The sequence below is a fragment of the Podarcis vaucheri genome (genome assembly GCF_965113315.1).
Source record: "Podarcis vaucheri genome assembly, chromosome: 18".
Classification (NCBI taxonomy): Eukaryota; Metazoa; Chordata; class Lepidosauria; order Squamata; family Lacertidae; genus Podarcis; species Podarcis vaucheri.
Genome location: NC_138756.1, coordinates 10,212,079 through 10,228,222, shown reverse-complemented (window position 1 = coordinate 10,228,222; position 16,144 = coordinate 10,212,079). Strand labels below are relative to the sequence as shown.

Sequence of the window (16,144 nt, the reverse complement as noted above, 5' to 3'; positions counted from 1 at the left end):
TGGAAAACTGAGAGGCGGCTTCCGATTGAGCGCAGGAAGCGCCTGCGGCTGATCAGAAGCTGCGTCGGACGTCTGGCTTCCGCAAAACGTCCGCAAAACAGAACACTCCCTTCCAGGCTTGCGGTGTTCGGGATTGACAACCAAGGTAGAGCAACAGTCCAGTCCTCATGATTCGGAATAAAGGGCTGATTTAAATATGAACCTAGGAGAGGAGCTTTTTAAAGTCTGATTTACACCTCCAGCACTCCTCTGCTGCCCCCTTGCCTTTTAGTGTCCTACGAGGTAACCCCACCGCCCTCCAGGGGGCAGTACTCCTCACTTTGGGAATGTCTACTCTAATCATTACACCACGCTGTCCGTCCAGACACATTTCCATACAACCTAGCAGTTCAAAAGCATGTCAAAGTGCAAGTAGATAAGTAGGTACCACTCCAGCGGGAAGGTAAACAGCGTTTCCGTGCGCTGCTCTGGTTCGCCAGAAGCGGCTTAGTCCTGCTGGCCACATGACCCGGAAGCTGTACGCCGGCTCCCTCGGCCAGTACAGCGAGATTAGCGCCACAACCCCAGAGTTGGTCACGACTGGACCTAATGGTCAGGGGTCCCTTTACCTTTAACTCTGCTACATAAAGGAACTTACTAGTTAGGAAGAATATTGATAAACAATATATCCTCTCCTGCCACCCTGAACATCCCCACAATTCTTTGAAAGCTGAATTTTGCAAGCAGAGGAACCTTGCACGTTGTGAAAGGGGGGCTGGAGTCACGACTAGAGAGGAGCGGCGTGCTTAAGAAAGGGCTTTTGCAGAATTGCAGATAAACTCTTAAGCGAAAGCATCTGTTCTTCTCTCACTCCCATGAGCCAGATGGAAAATTAACAAAGGCTAAGGTGTCTGTTTGTTCAATTTGGCTGAGCATGCCTTAAGAGAGATACCACGGAGGCGGTGGCAAGACTGAAAGAAAGGCGATGAAACAGGGAAATGAATTCTGCTGTTTCTCCCTCCCTCCCTGGGAGAGCCAGAGAGAGAGAGAGAGAGAGACTCTATGTCCCTAATTAAGGATTTACCCAACGGCTCTGTTACAGCCACCGCACTGATCAGGATTAATATCCCCCAAATATAAGCGTTTTAAAAACACATCTCCATGTATATTTACTAGAAGAGCATGCCAGGAGCTTCCTAAAGACCCAACACATTTACCCCCACCGCCGCTTGAAATGTTCAGCAAGTGATTAAACGCCACCCAAGGAAACTAAAGGTAAAAGGTAGGCCCAGTCGCGGCCGACTCTGTGTTGCGGTGCTCATCTCGCTTTATTGGCCGAGGGAGCCGGCGCCCAGCTTCCAGGTCATGTGGCCAGCAGGACTAAGCCGCTTCTGGCGAACCAGAGCAGTGCACAGAAATGCCGTTTACCTTCCAGCCAGAGCGGTACCTATTTATCTACTTGCACTTTGACGTGCTTTCGAACTGCCAGGTTGGCAGGAGCAGGGACCGAGCAACGGGAGCTCACCCCGTCATTGTGGGGATTCGAACCGCCGACCTTCTGATCGGCAAGTCCTGGGCTCTGTGGTTTAACCCACAGCGCCACCACCGCTTGAATGTTCACCAAGTGATTAAAAACCACCCAAGGAAACTAAATATCCTGCTAAGCATCATCACTATCTGTGTTGTGTAGTGGTTAGATTGTCGGGCTACGACCTGAGAGAGACCAGGGTTCAAATCTCTTTACTCGGCCATGAATATCCCAGGGTGTATGGCTTCGGGTGTGGCCAGCCTCTCAGACTCACCTAACCTCGCAGGGTTGTGGACAAAAATGGCAAGAGGGTGCTTGCTCTTCAGGTTAATGAAAAAAGCGAGCGAGAGTTCATAGAATCATATAATCATCATAGAGTTGGAAGAGACCACAAGGGCCATCGAGTCCAACCCCCTGCCAAGCAGGAAACACCATCAGAGCACTCCTGACACATGGTTGTCAAGCCTCTCCTTAAAGACCTCCAAAGCAGGAGACTCCACCACACTCCTTGGCAGCAAATTCCACTGTCAAACAGCTCTTACTGTCAGGAAGTTCTTCCTAATGTTTAGGTGGAATCTTCTTTCTTGTAGTTTGGATCCATTGCTCCGTGTCCGCTTCTCTGGAGCAGCAGAAAACAACCTTACTCCTTCCTCTTGTTTTATGATTTGTTATTGTCAGTTCAAAGCAGTCCTTGGCAGCTCTGCCGGGGTGTGAGACATCTGCCCAGGCGTGTTTCTGGTGGCAGGCATGCGCACCCAGAGGTGCAGAATGCGAACCAGGGCTTCTCGACTGCTGAGCGCAATGGGATTGACTCCCATGCAGAGTTTTGCAGCTTTTGTTGTGAAAATCAATGGGGGGGGGGTGGTACAAGGTGGGGTGGGGTCTGACCCCTGAAGGGCAAAAGACTGGATTGCCCGCTAGGCAGATTTAAGCACGTGCTTAGGGGCAGTAGCACAACAGGGGCACCAAAAGGAAAAAGGAATATATATTTTTTGGAAAGAATTAGACATTTGCAGACACATGCGGCCCTCCAGACCTTGGTGTCTGGCCCCCAAAACTCTCCCAGGCCACAGTCCTCACCAACCTCCTGCAGAACTGTTGTCAGTAAGTGTAGACAATACTGAGCTAAATGGGGCAATGGTCTGATTCAGTAGATGGCACTTTCTTAATTTCCTATTTAAATTCAGAATCACAAGGACTGGAATCTTACAGTACATCACCTAACTGTATGCAGGTGGTAACACCTAACAGGCGTGGGTGGCGCTGTGGTCTAAACCACTGAGCCTCTTGGGCTTGCCGATCAGAAGGTCGGTGGTTCGATTCCCCGCGACGGAGTAAGCCCCTGTTGCTCTGTCCCAGCTCCTGCCAACCTAGCAGTTCGAAAGCACGCCTGGCCAAGTAGATAAACTGGTACCACCGTGGTGGGAAGTTAAATGGCGTTTCCGTGCGCTCTGGTTTCTGTCACAGTGTCCCATTGCGCCAGACGTGTTTTAGTCCTGCTGGCCACATGACCCAGAAAGCTGACTGCGGACAACACTGGCTCCCTTCGCCTGAAAGCGATATGAGCGCCACAACCCCAGAGTTGCCTTTGACTGGACTTAACTGTCCAGGGGTCATTTACCTTTACCTAACAGTAAGGGAACTCGTGGCGCTGTGGGTTAAACCACAGAGCCCAGGACTTGCCGATCAGAAGGTCGGCGATTCGAATCCCCACAATGGGGTGAGCTCCCATTGCTCGGTCGCTGCTCCTGCCAACCTAGCAGTTCGAAAGCACATCAAAGTGCAAGTAGATAAATAGGTACCAGTCTGGCGGGAAGGTAAACGGCGTTTCCGTGCGCTGCTCTGTTTCGCCAGAAGCAGCTTAGTCCTGCTGGCTGTACGCCGGCTCCCTCGGCCAATAAAGCGAGATGAGCGCCGCAACCCCAGAGTCGGCCACGACTGGACCTAATGGTCAGGGGTCCCTTTACCCTTTAAGGGAACTCTTATGGTTGGGGCAATCTGCTTTGCTTGCAGACTTCCCAAATTCCGTCCCCAAAAGCATCTCCGGGGGTGTGGGGGCTGGAAATATTTCCCCTGCCTGAGACCCCCAGAGAGCCGCTGCCAGACCGTGTCAACAATCCTGGTGCTTTGTTTTCGTTCTTGTTTTTATTCTGCATTTTGTGTTTTTATGCTTTGAACCGCCCTGCCATCTTTGGATGAAGGGCGGTATGCAAATCAATAATAATAATAATAATAATAATAATAATAGGTGGAGCAGTGACTCAGTATAAGGCACCTGTTAAAACCAGCCCTTTATTCGGAAACATGAGGACTGGAATCTTGTTTCTGTTTTAGAGGAAAGACGGCAGCTCAGTGGTAGAACACCTGCTATGCCTGCTGGGTTCAATTCCCAAGGGCATTGCCAAGTAAAGTTGGGAAAGGTGGCCTGCCTGAGACCCTGCAGAGCTGCTGCCCACCCGTGTAGACAGTATGGGGCTAGATGGACCAACAGTCTGATTCAGTATAAGGCGTGTTACGTTCCAACTTAAAACCAGTCCTGTATTCGAATCCACGAGGCCTGGAATCTTACAGCGAGTTTCCAAACAGCGAAGTAACTCACACAGCTTAGCGCTTTAGCACCTGCTTTGGACGCAGAAGGTGCCGGGTGCAATTCCCGGCATCTCCACGTAAGCCTGCCCGAAATCCCGGAGAGATGCTGCCAGCCAGTGTAGACAGTACTGAGTTAGATGGATAATATAGCTTCCCACCCCTTTGGGCCCTCCAAAGTGTCATGCATGCTGATGATAATAATAAGTGTCCAGGGCAGCCATCTACCAGCTCCACCTGGTACGCAGGCTAAGACCCTACCTGCCCGCGGACTGTCTCGCCAGAGTGGTGCATGCTCTGGTTATCTCCCGCTTGGACTACTGCCATGCACTCTATGTGGGGCTACCTTTGAAGGTGACCCGGAAACTGCAACTAATCCAGAATGCGGCACCTAGACTGGTGACTGGGAGTGGCCGCCGGCACCACATAACACCGGTTCTGAGAGATCTGCATTGGCTCCCAGCACATTTCCGAGCACAATTCAAAGTGCTGGTGCTGACCTTTAAAGCCCTAAATGGCCTCGGTCCAGTATACCTGAAGGAGCGTCTCCACCCCCATCGTTCTGCCAGAACACTGAGGTCCAGCGCCGAGGGCCTTCTGGTGGTTCCCTCTTTGCGAGAAGTAAGGTTGCAGGGAACCAGGCAGAGGGCCTTCTCGGTGGTGGCGCCTGCCCTGTGGAACGCCCTCCCATCAGATGTCAAGGCAATAAACAACTATTTTACTTTTAAAAGACAACTGAAGGCAGCCCTCTTTAGGGAAGTTTTTAATGTCTAATGCTGTATTGTTTTTACTATTCAGTTGGAAGCCGCCCAGAGAGGCTGGGGAATAAATAATAAATTATTATTATTATTATTATTATTATAAACAGCCAGAAGGAATTCTAGATCCCATCCTTACCTGCCGAGTTCCGGGCCCATGATGTAGAAACCCTCAAGGACTGCATCCCTGCGGGATCCTTCGATCCAGTACTCGTCCTCCAGCGGCTTTGAGGTGGGCATCTTTGGGGCAGAGGCGAGGGTCCTTCCCGGAGGCGAGGAGGCTGGCTTTTCGCTTGGCCCTCTTAAAACATCGCAGATGGGCAGGCGGGGAGGGAGCGGGGGAGATGGGAAAGCAATTTCCAGGATTATCCGGGGAGGATCAGAATAAACGTCCTCAAATCTCCCTCCTCCGCTTCCAGCTCCGCACAAGAGGGTGGCAGGTCGGCCTCTTCTCCGCCGGCTGGATGGAGCCCCTCGGGCCGCCTCACACACTCCTTGCACGCCCGTCGCACGCTCGTTTTGCACGAGGCCCCCAGCTGCCTCCTGCAAAAAAGGCAAGCGAGTCTTTGCCTTTAGAGATACCCCTTGAGGTTTGGGGGTGCCTGAGAATCGCTGCAATCTCTCTCCCTCAGGCCTGGGTTGGCCACCTCCTCCAGTTAAGGTGACGGGGTGTCTTCTGCTTCTTGACAAAGTCTCCAGCTTTTTCTACATCCTGGGGATCACCTTGAGAAATAATAATAATAATGTACCAACCTGGCAGAATAAGACAAGTCAAGTTATTCCTATTTCTCAGGCTGCTGTCCAAAACCACCCTCCCTCCAGGCCATATCAAATATTTTCAAGTGGGGGGGGGTCTACCCGGAGAACAATGCTCCCCCACCCACTCCAGTCTCAAGATATTGCTTTAAATCCAGGATTGCTGCTGGGGCTGGCGTGGGAATCCCTGTTTTGCCAGGTGTCCAAGGAAAAGATACGGCCCTTGTTTGTTCCTGCCCAATAATTATAGCAGTTACAACAACAGCATCTATATTCGGAAAATAAACCCCACAATATCAGCATGGGGTTTTCCATACCTGGGCTGCAGCCTTCCTTTCGGCGAGGTTCAAGTTTCACATCGTGGAGTGCAATTTGTCCCTCCGGAGAGCGGTCCTCCGTTCCTGCTCTGGTGGATGATGCTCCGAGGATGCTCAGAGACCACGCCCGGGAGAGACAACATCCCGGTGACCTCTATTTGAGAAAGTGTGGCTTGCCAGCTTCAGCCTCAACTCGGCTCGCTCCTGCCACCCAAAGGCGCCTGCGTTTCATTGCCACTTCCTCCGGCGCTCCAGATCAGAGATGCTGCAGCATGAGGAACTCATTTTGTATCCAGCCAAGTTGGGGGATCAGGGAATCGTACCATTGCAGAGTTGGAAGGGACTGCTAGGGTCATCTAGTCCAACGCCTTGCAATGCAGGAATCTTTTGCTCAACTTGGGACTCGAACCCACCACCCTGAGTTTAAGAGTTTCGTACTCTACCAACTAGGGACATGGGTTAAACCACAGAGCCTAGGACTTGCCGATCAAAAGGCCGACGGTTCAAATCCCCGCAATGACAGGGAAAGCTCCCGTTGCTCGGTCGCTGCTCCTGCCAACCTAGCAGTTCAAAAGCACACCAGCGTGAGTAGATAAATAGATACCGCTCTGGCGGGAAGGTCAATGGCGTTTCCGTGCACTGCTCTTGTTCGCAAGAAGCGACTTAGTCATCCTGGCCACGTGACCCAGAAGCTGTACGCCGGCTCCCTCGGCCCGTGAAGCAAGATGAGCTCTGCAACCCCAGAGTCGTCCATGACTGGACTTAACGGTCAGGGGTCCCTTTACCTTTACCTTTAGGTCTAAACCACAGAGTCTAGGACTTGATGATCAGAAGGTCGGCAGATTGAATCCCCGTGACGGGGTGAGCTCCCGTTGCTCGGTCCCTGCTCCTGCCAACCTAGCAGTTCGAAAGCACGTCCAAGTGCAAGTAGATAAATAGGTACCGCTCCAGCGGGAAGGTAAACGGCGTTTCCGTGCGCTGCTCTGGTTCGCCAGAAATGGCTTAGTCCTGCTGGCCACATGACCCGGAAGCTGTACGCCGGCTCCCTCAGCCAGTAAAGCGAGATGAGCACCACAACCCCAGAGTCGGCCACGACTGGACCTAATGGTCAGGGGCCCTCTTTACCCCTTTTACCTTACTCTACCAACTGAGCTATAGTAGGTTTAACCTGTCTGTTTGCTTGTGAAACATGGACCACTTATAAACGGCAACTCTGCTTTACACTTCCTGACATTATGAACACCAGAAGACCCAAAGGGGCTAGCCCAGCCCATCTGGTGAAGCATGGACTGCTTATAAACGCCATCTCCAACTCCTTGGAAGCTTCCATCAACGGTGTCTCAGAATTTTTTTACACATCACTTGGGGAGACCGGCGAACCAATACCAGTGGAAGAAGCAAAGATCACCAATGTTGAAGCAAGGATTCTTCAACATCAACTTCATTGGACTGGTCATGTTGTGTGGATGCCTCTTACTCGCCTCTTCTCTAAACTAAAAAAGCAACACTGTATCAGGAAGTTTTTAATGTTTGATTTTTTAAATTATGCTTTTGTGAGTGTTGGAAGCCACCCAGAGTGGCTGGGGCAACCCAGCTGGACATGCAGGGTTTAAATAATAAAATTTATTATTATTATTATTATTATTATTATTATTATTATTATTATTATTATAAGGGCTTGAATGCTGCCAGCTTTCTTCCTAGGGAAATTGCTTTATGTTCTATAAATCATCCAACATCCAGCTTTGCGGAGATGCCCTTGTGATCAGGTGCTGTGGCAAATCCTACTCAGCCGCCTCTTCTCTCTGCTTGGGCGTCCTCCGGGCAGTCGCTGGTCTTTGAGCTGCCCCCCAACCACCCCAAAGAGAGGTGCTTCCTTATACTGCCCCACAGGGGCCTGGGACTTGTCTGTCCATTCCCAACAGCAAGTGCTGGCAGACTGGCTGGCTGCACTCCCTTGTCTGCTTGCTTGCTTGCTTACTCCGAGGCCGCCTCAGCCCCTGGCACCCAGCACCCCCTGGCCAAAACCAGAGGCACCATTCGCTTGCGGAGCTTGTAGCCAGGGCTGCTGCAATAAACAGCCGTGCTAGCCTTTGGAGGCAGAGATGCAAGAGGGCATCAGAGGAGGGAGGGAAGAGAAGAGGGGCAGAGGCCAGTGTTGCCCACGGCACCCCTGACCATCCTTCATTTTTTTTTTTTGACAGAAAAGCACATTCTTTTATTTTATTCCAGAAAATCCTTTAAAAAAAATATTAAGTTTTAAAACACATAATAAAGAATAAACACACAAAATCCCCCCACCAAAAAGATAACAAAACACCAAATACAAGTGCACCAACAGACAATATAGATAACAATAATAATAATAAAAACATAACTATTCAAAAACTTTTTTATATAACTTACTGGACTTCCTCACATCTCCCTTGCCCTGCGTTCTTTATAATGAAAAATACCAGCAAATTGTTACCTTGTTTTATACCTTATTTTGTACTTTTCAAATGTTATATTTCTAATTTTAAAGTAATTTTTGTCAGTTATTTGTACCTTAAATTAAACATAGTACTACTTTAAATTTTGACCTTTTCTTGCTTATAACTTAATTTTCTGTGTCTCACAATCAAATTACTGGAGCTGTATTTTTCTAGACCATGCAGTTTCTTAACATACCCCTGACCATCCTTCAAGGCACCCCAGGGAGCCACGGCACACGGGTTGAAGACCACTGTTGTAAGGGAAGGAGAGACCAGGGACCTTTGCCCAGCCCTAGAGATAGATGCAAGTCCTTATATTCCGCTGGGCAGCTGCTGTCGTGGGTAATGGCCACAGGGCGGGGCTATTGGCCTCTTCATCAGTGTCGTTGTGGCTTTTCCTGATGGGTTTCGTTCTGTGTTCCTATTTGTAGCCTGCTTTTCTGTGTGGATACCAATTAAAACGGATCGTGGCAAAAGTGAAAAATGGAAAATACCAGAAACGGGAATGTAGAACAGGGGGGAACTTAGCTAAGCTGAGTCAGGACAATTAATAATACTAATACTACTATTTTAAGACAGCATCTTAAAAAGTAGAGACATCACCTTGCCAACAAAGGTCCGTATAGTAAAAGCTATGGTTTCCCCAGTAGTGATGTATGGAAGTGAGAGCTGGACCATCAAGAAGGCTGATCGCCGAAGAATGGATGCTTTTGAATTCTGGTGCTGGAGGAGACTCTTGAGAGTCCCATGGACTGCAAGAAGATCAAACCTCTCCATTCTTAAGGAAATCAGCCCTGAGTGCTCACTGGAAGGACAGATCGTGAAGCTGAGGCTCCAAGACTTTGGCCACCTCAGGAGAAGAGAAGACTCCCTGGAAAAGACCCTGGTGTTGGGAAAGATGGAGGGCACAAGGAGAAGGGGACGACAGAGGACGAGATGGTGGGACAGTGTTCTCGAAGCTACCAGCATGAGTTTGACCAAGCTGTGGGAGGCAGTGGAAGACAGAAGTGCCTGGCGTGCTCTGGTCCAGGGGGTCACGAAGAGGCGGACACGACTAAACAACAACAACACTACTATTTCTGCTGCTGCTGCTGCTACTGCTACTGCTACTACTACTAATTTATTACTTATACCTCACCCATCTAGGTGGCTCGCAACTGAATATGAAATACACAATAAAACACCAGACATTTAAAACTTCCCTAAACAGGGCTGCCTTCAGATGTCTTCTAAAAGTCAGACAGTTGTTTATTTCCTTGACATCTGATGGGAGGGTGTTCCACAGGACGGGGGCCACCACTGAGAAGGTCCTCTGCGTGGTTCCCAGTAACTTCACCTCTCGCAGTTAGGGAACTGCCAGAAGGCCTTCAGAGCTGGACCTTGGTGTCTAGGCTTTCAAGGTCATCACCAACTCTTTGAATTGTGCTCACCCCATGATCCTCAAATGAAGCCCTGTTTAGGGAAGCTTTTAATATTTGATGAACTAGGACAGAGGTGCCTGGCGTGCTCTGGTCCATGGGGTCACAAGGAGTCGGACACGACTAAACGACTAAACAACAACAACATTGTATTTTAATATTTTGCTGGAAGCTGCCCAGAATGGCTGTGGAAAGCCAGCCAGATGGGCGGGGTAGAAATAAATTATTATTATTATTATTAATGGTTCCAGACCTCATGACTCTGAACCAAAGGCTGATGTAAAAAGGAGCCCTGGAAGATGCTTTTCCCCGAGCCACAGCCTTGCTGCATCACTGACTGCCCCACACTGAGGGGCAGCAGAGCTCCAGGATTTCGGAAAAGGGCTGCTTTCCTAGCCTTACCTGGAGACTGAGCCGAAGACCTTCTGCCTGCGAAGCACAATCTCTACCGCTGAGCTATGGGTCTTTCCCCAAAGCGAAGGCCTCTCTTTTAAGAACAGCGCAGCTCATCTTCTTTTGTTTTGCCTTTAAAACCTTTCCAAAGGAGTAAAGGGGTGAAGGCGTTAAACCTTCCGGCGGGGAAAGGAATTTTAACATCAAGACGCAGCAGTTCACAGGTTAAAAGGCGCCTGGATTTTATCTTAAAAAGATGTTGGAAGGCAGGCAAGGGGGAGAGAGAGAAGGATGGGGGTGCACGACGGAGAGCCGGGCCCCCAAACTTTGGAATGAGGGGTGCAAAGCCTTCAGAATGAGGGGAAAGCGATGTCTTAAAAGGAGGACCAGATGGATGCAAAATCTCACTACCTTCAAGCCTCATTTCCAGAGTTTAACTGCCAAAAGGGTCAGCAAAACTGCTTGCCTTGTCCCCCACTTTCCCTCCCCCACCAAAAAAACCCCTGCTTCCTTCTTTGTAGGTTGGCAAAGGGATTGCTGGTTGGGTATAACCCAACACCCTATATCCCTATTCACATTCCCACCCACCCCCAAACCATAAGAACTGGAATCTTGCTTTATTTTAAAGGAAAATATTCAGTGGCAGGGAGGGGACGCGGGTGGCGCTGTGGGTTAAACCACAGAGCCTAGGACTTGCCAATCAGAAGGTCGGCGGTTCGAATCCCTGTGACGGGGTGAGCTCCCGTTGCTCGGTCCCTGCTCCTGCCCACTAGCAGTTCCAAAGCACGTCAAAGTGCAAGTAGATAAATAGGTACCGCTCCGGCGGGAAGGTAAACGGCATTTTCGTGCGCTGCTCTGGTTCGCCGGAAGCGGCTCAGTCCTGCTGGCCACATGACCCGGAAGCTGTGCGCCGGCTCCCTTGGCCAATAAAGCGAGATGAGCGCCGCAACCCCAGAGTCGGCCACGACTGGACCTAATGGTCAGGGGTCCCTTTACCTTTACTATTCAGTGGTAGAGTACAGATTTTGAATGCAGATGGTGCCAGGTTCGGTTTGCCCATAGGGGTGGGGCGCACTGCAGGCTTCGGGAGTCTGCCTGCCTCCTCCCACTCAGCCGCCCTACAGCTGGGGGGGAGGCAGCAGGCGGACCGTTTGGGCAGCGCAGAGCCTGCATGCGCCCAAGCCACTGTGTCTCTCCCAGGAGAGATGTGTGACTCGGGTGCGCTGCAGCCCCTGCGGTGAGTGCCGCCCGGCATTTTGTCACCCCCTCAGTGGTGACACCCGGGGCGGCCCAACCCTTCCTCCGCCCCTGTGAAGAGTACTGAACCTTTGGCCTGACCCAGCTGCTGGGCTGTTCTATGGAACCTCCAGCTCCAGAGACAGTCTACCTGAACTCCTAGGTTCTTTGGGGCATTATGTTCTTACACAGATCCATAATCTGATGTGGGAATAGAGAAGACTCCCTGGAAAAGACCCTGATGTTGGGAAAGATGGAGGGCACAAGGAGAAGGGGACGACAGAGGACGAGATGGTGGGACAGTGTTCTCGAAGCTACCAGCATGAGTTTGACCAAACTGCAGGAGGCAGTGGAAGACAGGAGGGCCTGGCGTGCTCTGGTCCAGGGGGTCACGAAGAGGCGGACACGACTAGACAAGAACAACATAAGGTCTGCATCCTATATTTTGGGGCAGGGTCCAGCCGTGCCGTCGGGTGACTTCAGACTCTGGTCTTTAAAGCTTGCATACATCTTAACTTGGCACTACTCCGGCACATCTCTTAATCCGCCCCAGCCCACCTGTCCCCCGGTGCTCAGGAGACCATGCAGAGAAGCTGGCTCTGAGCGCCGTATCCGTCGCAGCATGTAAAAGACGGTGTTAGAATTCTCCGCCAGCCCAAGGACATTCTTCCGCCTCTGGGATCATCCATTTGCAGGCTCCCAGAAGGCAGGCGGTGTCCTTGCATCGGCGAGGAATTCTAACACGGTTTTCCTCTTGTACCTACAAGGTAGGAAATTAGTGCTCCAGCAGGGGCAAGCGAATGAGGTCGCGCCTCGCCATGGGTTCCTCTGACGGCGTTCTGGATATTGAATATGCGAAATGCGTGCTAATGGGATTTTAATAACACGCTCCATTTCTTCCGGCTGGTTAGCGAGCGAGGAGTCGGCCCTCTCCTTCCGCTCCTCCGTCTGGATTCGACCCTTCCAACCCCATTGCGGCAGGGGCTCTGAGACTCTTGGATCTGGGGGGGGGGGCGATATTCGGCCCCCTGAATTGTCAGACTTGGCCCCCGGCAAAGGGCAGCGCAACAAAATTCCCTTTTTTGCGGTGCTGGGAACTTGAATCCGGCTCCCTCGACACACGGTTTTCCCCAGATCTGGCTCGCAGATGACAACACTTTGGCTCTCAGCCACCGGTGTTCACCGAGCTGTGAAAAGGGAGGGGAGTGGAAGACTGATTATCTCATGGAATCGTAGATTGGGAGAGTTGGAAGGGAACCAAAGTGCCATCTAGTCCAGCCCCCTGCAATGCAGGAACATCAAGAATAGAAATAAAAAGTCAATTATATAAAATACATTTTGGGGTTTTGAATCAATAGTCAAATAGTGGACCTTATTCTGATTGTCCCAGCTAAAATCCTTGCTACCTTTGCTGACACCTGCTCATCGTGATCTGCCAAGAGAAATTACCGTATTTTTTGCTCTATAAGACCCACTTTTTCCCTCCTAAAAAGTAAGGGGAAATGTGTGTGCGTCTTATGGAGCGAATGCAGGCTGCGCAGCTATCCCAGAAGCCAGAACAGCAAGAGGGATTGCTGTTTTCACTGCGCAGCGATCCCTCTTGCTGTTCTGGCGTCTGAGATTCAGAATATTTTTTTTCTTGTATTCCACCTCCAAAAACTAGGTGCGTCTTGTAGTCTGGTGCGCCTTATAGAGCGAAAAATACGGTGCATGGTGGTAGTGGCTGGGCGTCGTGACGTTGAATGAATGAACGAATGAATCTTTATTTGCATCAGCCATCGATCATAGCAAAAGAACAACGATATGATATACAAAGAATAGAAAGAAAAAGTCAATTATATAAAATACATTTTGGGGTTTTGAATCAATGGTCAAATAGTGGATCTTATTCTGATTGCTCCAGCGAAAAACCTTGCCACCTTTGCTGTCACCTGCTCATCTTGATTTGCCAAGAGTAAGGACCCTGGGGCAGTGGTTGGGCGACCCGGAATGGATGATAAAAGAAGGGTGATAATCTCGTTCCTCAAGTCTTTATAAAGGGTGCAAGCCAGAAGGGCATGCGCCACTGATTCGGGACTGCCATCTCCACAGGGACATAAGCGTTTTTCGTGTGGAATATTTGGAATCATCCCTCAGGTGCAGCCGAGGGCAAGACATTCAATGTTGCGAGAGTAAAAGTGCGTCTTTATTTTGGAATTGCTAGGTTATGCAGATAGGGTCCCAGAGAGTCGAAATGCGAAGGTGGAAAACAGTCATACCACGGGCAAAATTTCCTTATTGTGGCCAAGTTGTTATGATGCTCAGATTGTTTCACTTTCCCCGTAAAAGAATGATTGCAGTCGTTTGGAGCCATGTTGCTGCTCACCGACGGCGGCTGGAGGTTAGCAGGACTGGACTCATCTGCAGAACAACTGGCGCGTCCTGAGAGCCATGCCCAGGTTGGCACCCGGAACCTGCCGCCCTCTGCTTAGCTGCCTCTGGTTCTCTGGCTCTGGACTGTGGTCTGCCTGCCGAGGCTGGACACTGAGTCCCCACTGGAAAGAAGTTGTTGTTTAGTCGTTTAGTCGTGTCCGCCTCTTCGTGACCCCCTGGACCAGAGCACACCAGGCACTCCTGTCTTCCACTGCCTCCCGCAGTTTGGTCAAACTCATGCTGGTCGCTTCGAGAACACTGTCCCACCATCTCATCCTCTGCCGTCCCCTTCTCCTTGTGCCCTCCATCTTTCCCAACATCAGGGTCTTTTCCAAGGAGTCTTCTCTTCTCCTGAGGTGGCCAAAGTCTTGGAGCCTCAGCTTCAGGATCTGTCCTTCCAGTGAGCACTCAGGGCTGATTTCCTTCCGAATGGAGAGGTTGGATCTTCTCCCAGTCCATGTTCCCTTAATTCAGAACAATGAGGACTGGAATCTTTATTTTTAGAGGAAGAACCATTGCTCAGTGAGAGAGCACCTTCTTTGAACACATGAGGTTCCAGGTTCAATCCCCCTAGCATGTCTAGGTAGGGCTGGGAATGACCCTCCCCACTGCTGCTGCCAGTCAGTGTAGACAATACTGAGCTGGGTCTTGACTTGCTTATATTCCTATAAGCCTTTCTCCCGCAGGAAAAGGCTGGGTCTCAGGCAAGTCAAGACCATTGATCCACCCAGCACACCCCAGGCTTTGGGATGCAGGCTGCTATCTGCAAGCCTGGGGAGCCCGGCGGGAACTCCCGCGGGCTCCCAAGGCTTGCGGATAGCTTCCTGAAGCCTGGGGAGCAATAGGGGTCGGTGCGCACCGACTCCTCTCACTCTCCAGGCTTCAGCGAAAGCCTGCATCGCCCCATAGGACGCACACACATTTCCCCTTCATTTTTGGAGGGGAAAAAGTGCGTCCTATAGAGCAAAAAATATGGTAACTTCGGGCCTGGGCAATTCAGACCAGCTCAGAAGAAATGCCAAAAATGCCACAGAGGCACCAGAGAGGGCAGTGGTAGGATGGGGGAAAGGGAGCCAATTCCATGTTTGCAGACCTGCTTGGCAGTATCCTCTGTTTAAACATATTTATTTATTTGCTGTGGATAAAACACTGAGCTCGGCGGATGGTGGAGATGAAACAGTGATAAATAATCATTATCCTTAGACAGCCATCTCTCTCTCTCTCTCTCTCTCTCTCTCTCTCTCTCTCTCTCTCTCCGTCTCTCTCTCTCTGTCTCTCTTTCTTTCTTTCTCTCTTTCTCTCTCCCTCCCTCCCACCCCCTCCTCTTCCCTCCAGCTCAGAGAAACTGGATGCAAATCCAGCCGTCCCACCAGCCCCCTCCCGAAATATCAGGAACATAACAGGGACACCAGAAGGACATGAGACAGAGTCAATGTATTCCGTTTTCCAGGGGGAAAAGAGATATGAAACGAAAACCAAGGAAGGCTCTCTGTTTGAAAGGAGTCGTCGGCAGTCAGGAGACATCAAGGAAGCCTGGAATTGTCTCAGATATGAGGGGGAAATAATATTCTAATAGAGATACTTTCTGAGAATCCTGGTTGGGTTATTTTCTGTGCCTTGTTTTTAATGTGGGGGACGTTGGTTCGCCGTTTCCTTTCGGGTAAGATCTTCTGCCCTCCACCCTCGCCAGCCCAGTCATCATCGCCACAAAGATGTACCGTATTTTTCGCTCTATAACACGCACCTGACCATAACACGCACATAGTTTTTAGAGGAGGAAAACAAGGGAAAAAAAATATTCTAAACGAAACAGTGGATGTATGATTTTTGTGGTTCATGCTGCAGCCACAGACATGTGATCTGACGGTGAGTTTGGGGTGGCTCAATGCAAAAATCCTGAGGATCCATGTGGATCCATGCTTTGTAACCACGTTTTTGCACCACTGCGGCCTCAGGCAACAGTGGGTGCGTGATTTTTTTGGTGCAAGCTGTAGCCATGGACATGCTATGTGATCTGCTGGTGAATTTGGGGTGACCCGTGTAAGCGGCTCCTCTCCTCTCCCACTTTGCTCCTTTAAAGCAAGCAGGCTCTCTGTCCCTCTCTCCTCCCCACTCAGCGGCTCTTCTCCCGCTTTGCTGGAGCCACGGAGGAGGGAAGGAAGGGGAACCATGGATCCTCTGCTCACGACTGCAGCAGATCCCCCCCGCCACCCGTAGGCATTCGCTCCATAACACGCACAGACATTTCCCCTTACTTTCTAGGAGGAAAAAAGTGAGTGTTATGGTG

General features: G+C 50.5%; 1 protein-coding gene across 1 annotated transcript in view; it reads right to left on the bottom strand.

Moving 5' to 3' along the window:
* LOC309522892 (calcium/calmodulin-dependent protein kinase type IV-like) overlaps window positions 1-6,143 on the bottom strand; it is a 31,634-nt gene extending 25,491 nt beyond the window's left edge. The window contains exons 1-2 of the mRNA XM_082206580.1: window positions 5,925-6,143; window positions 4,991-5,574 (exon numbers count right to left, since the gene is read on the bottom strand). Of these exons, the coding sequence (XP_082062706.1) occupies window positions 4,991-5,091 (101 nt within the window). The 5' untranslated portion in view covers window positions 5,092-5,574; window positions 5,925-6,143. The remainder of the gene's footprint in view (window positions 1-4,990; window positions 5,575-5,924) is intronic.
* Window positions 6,144-16,144: the final 10,001 nt, after the last annotated feature.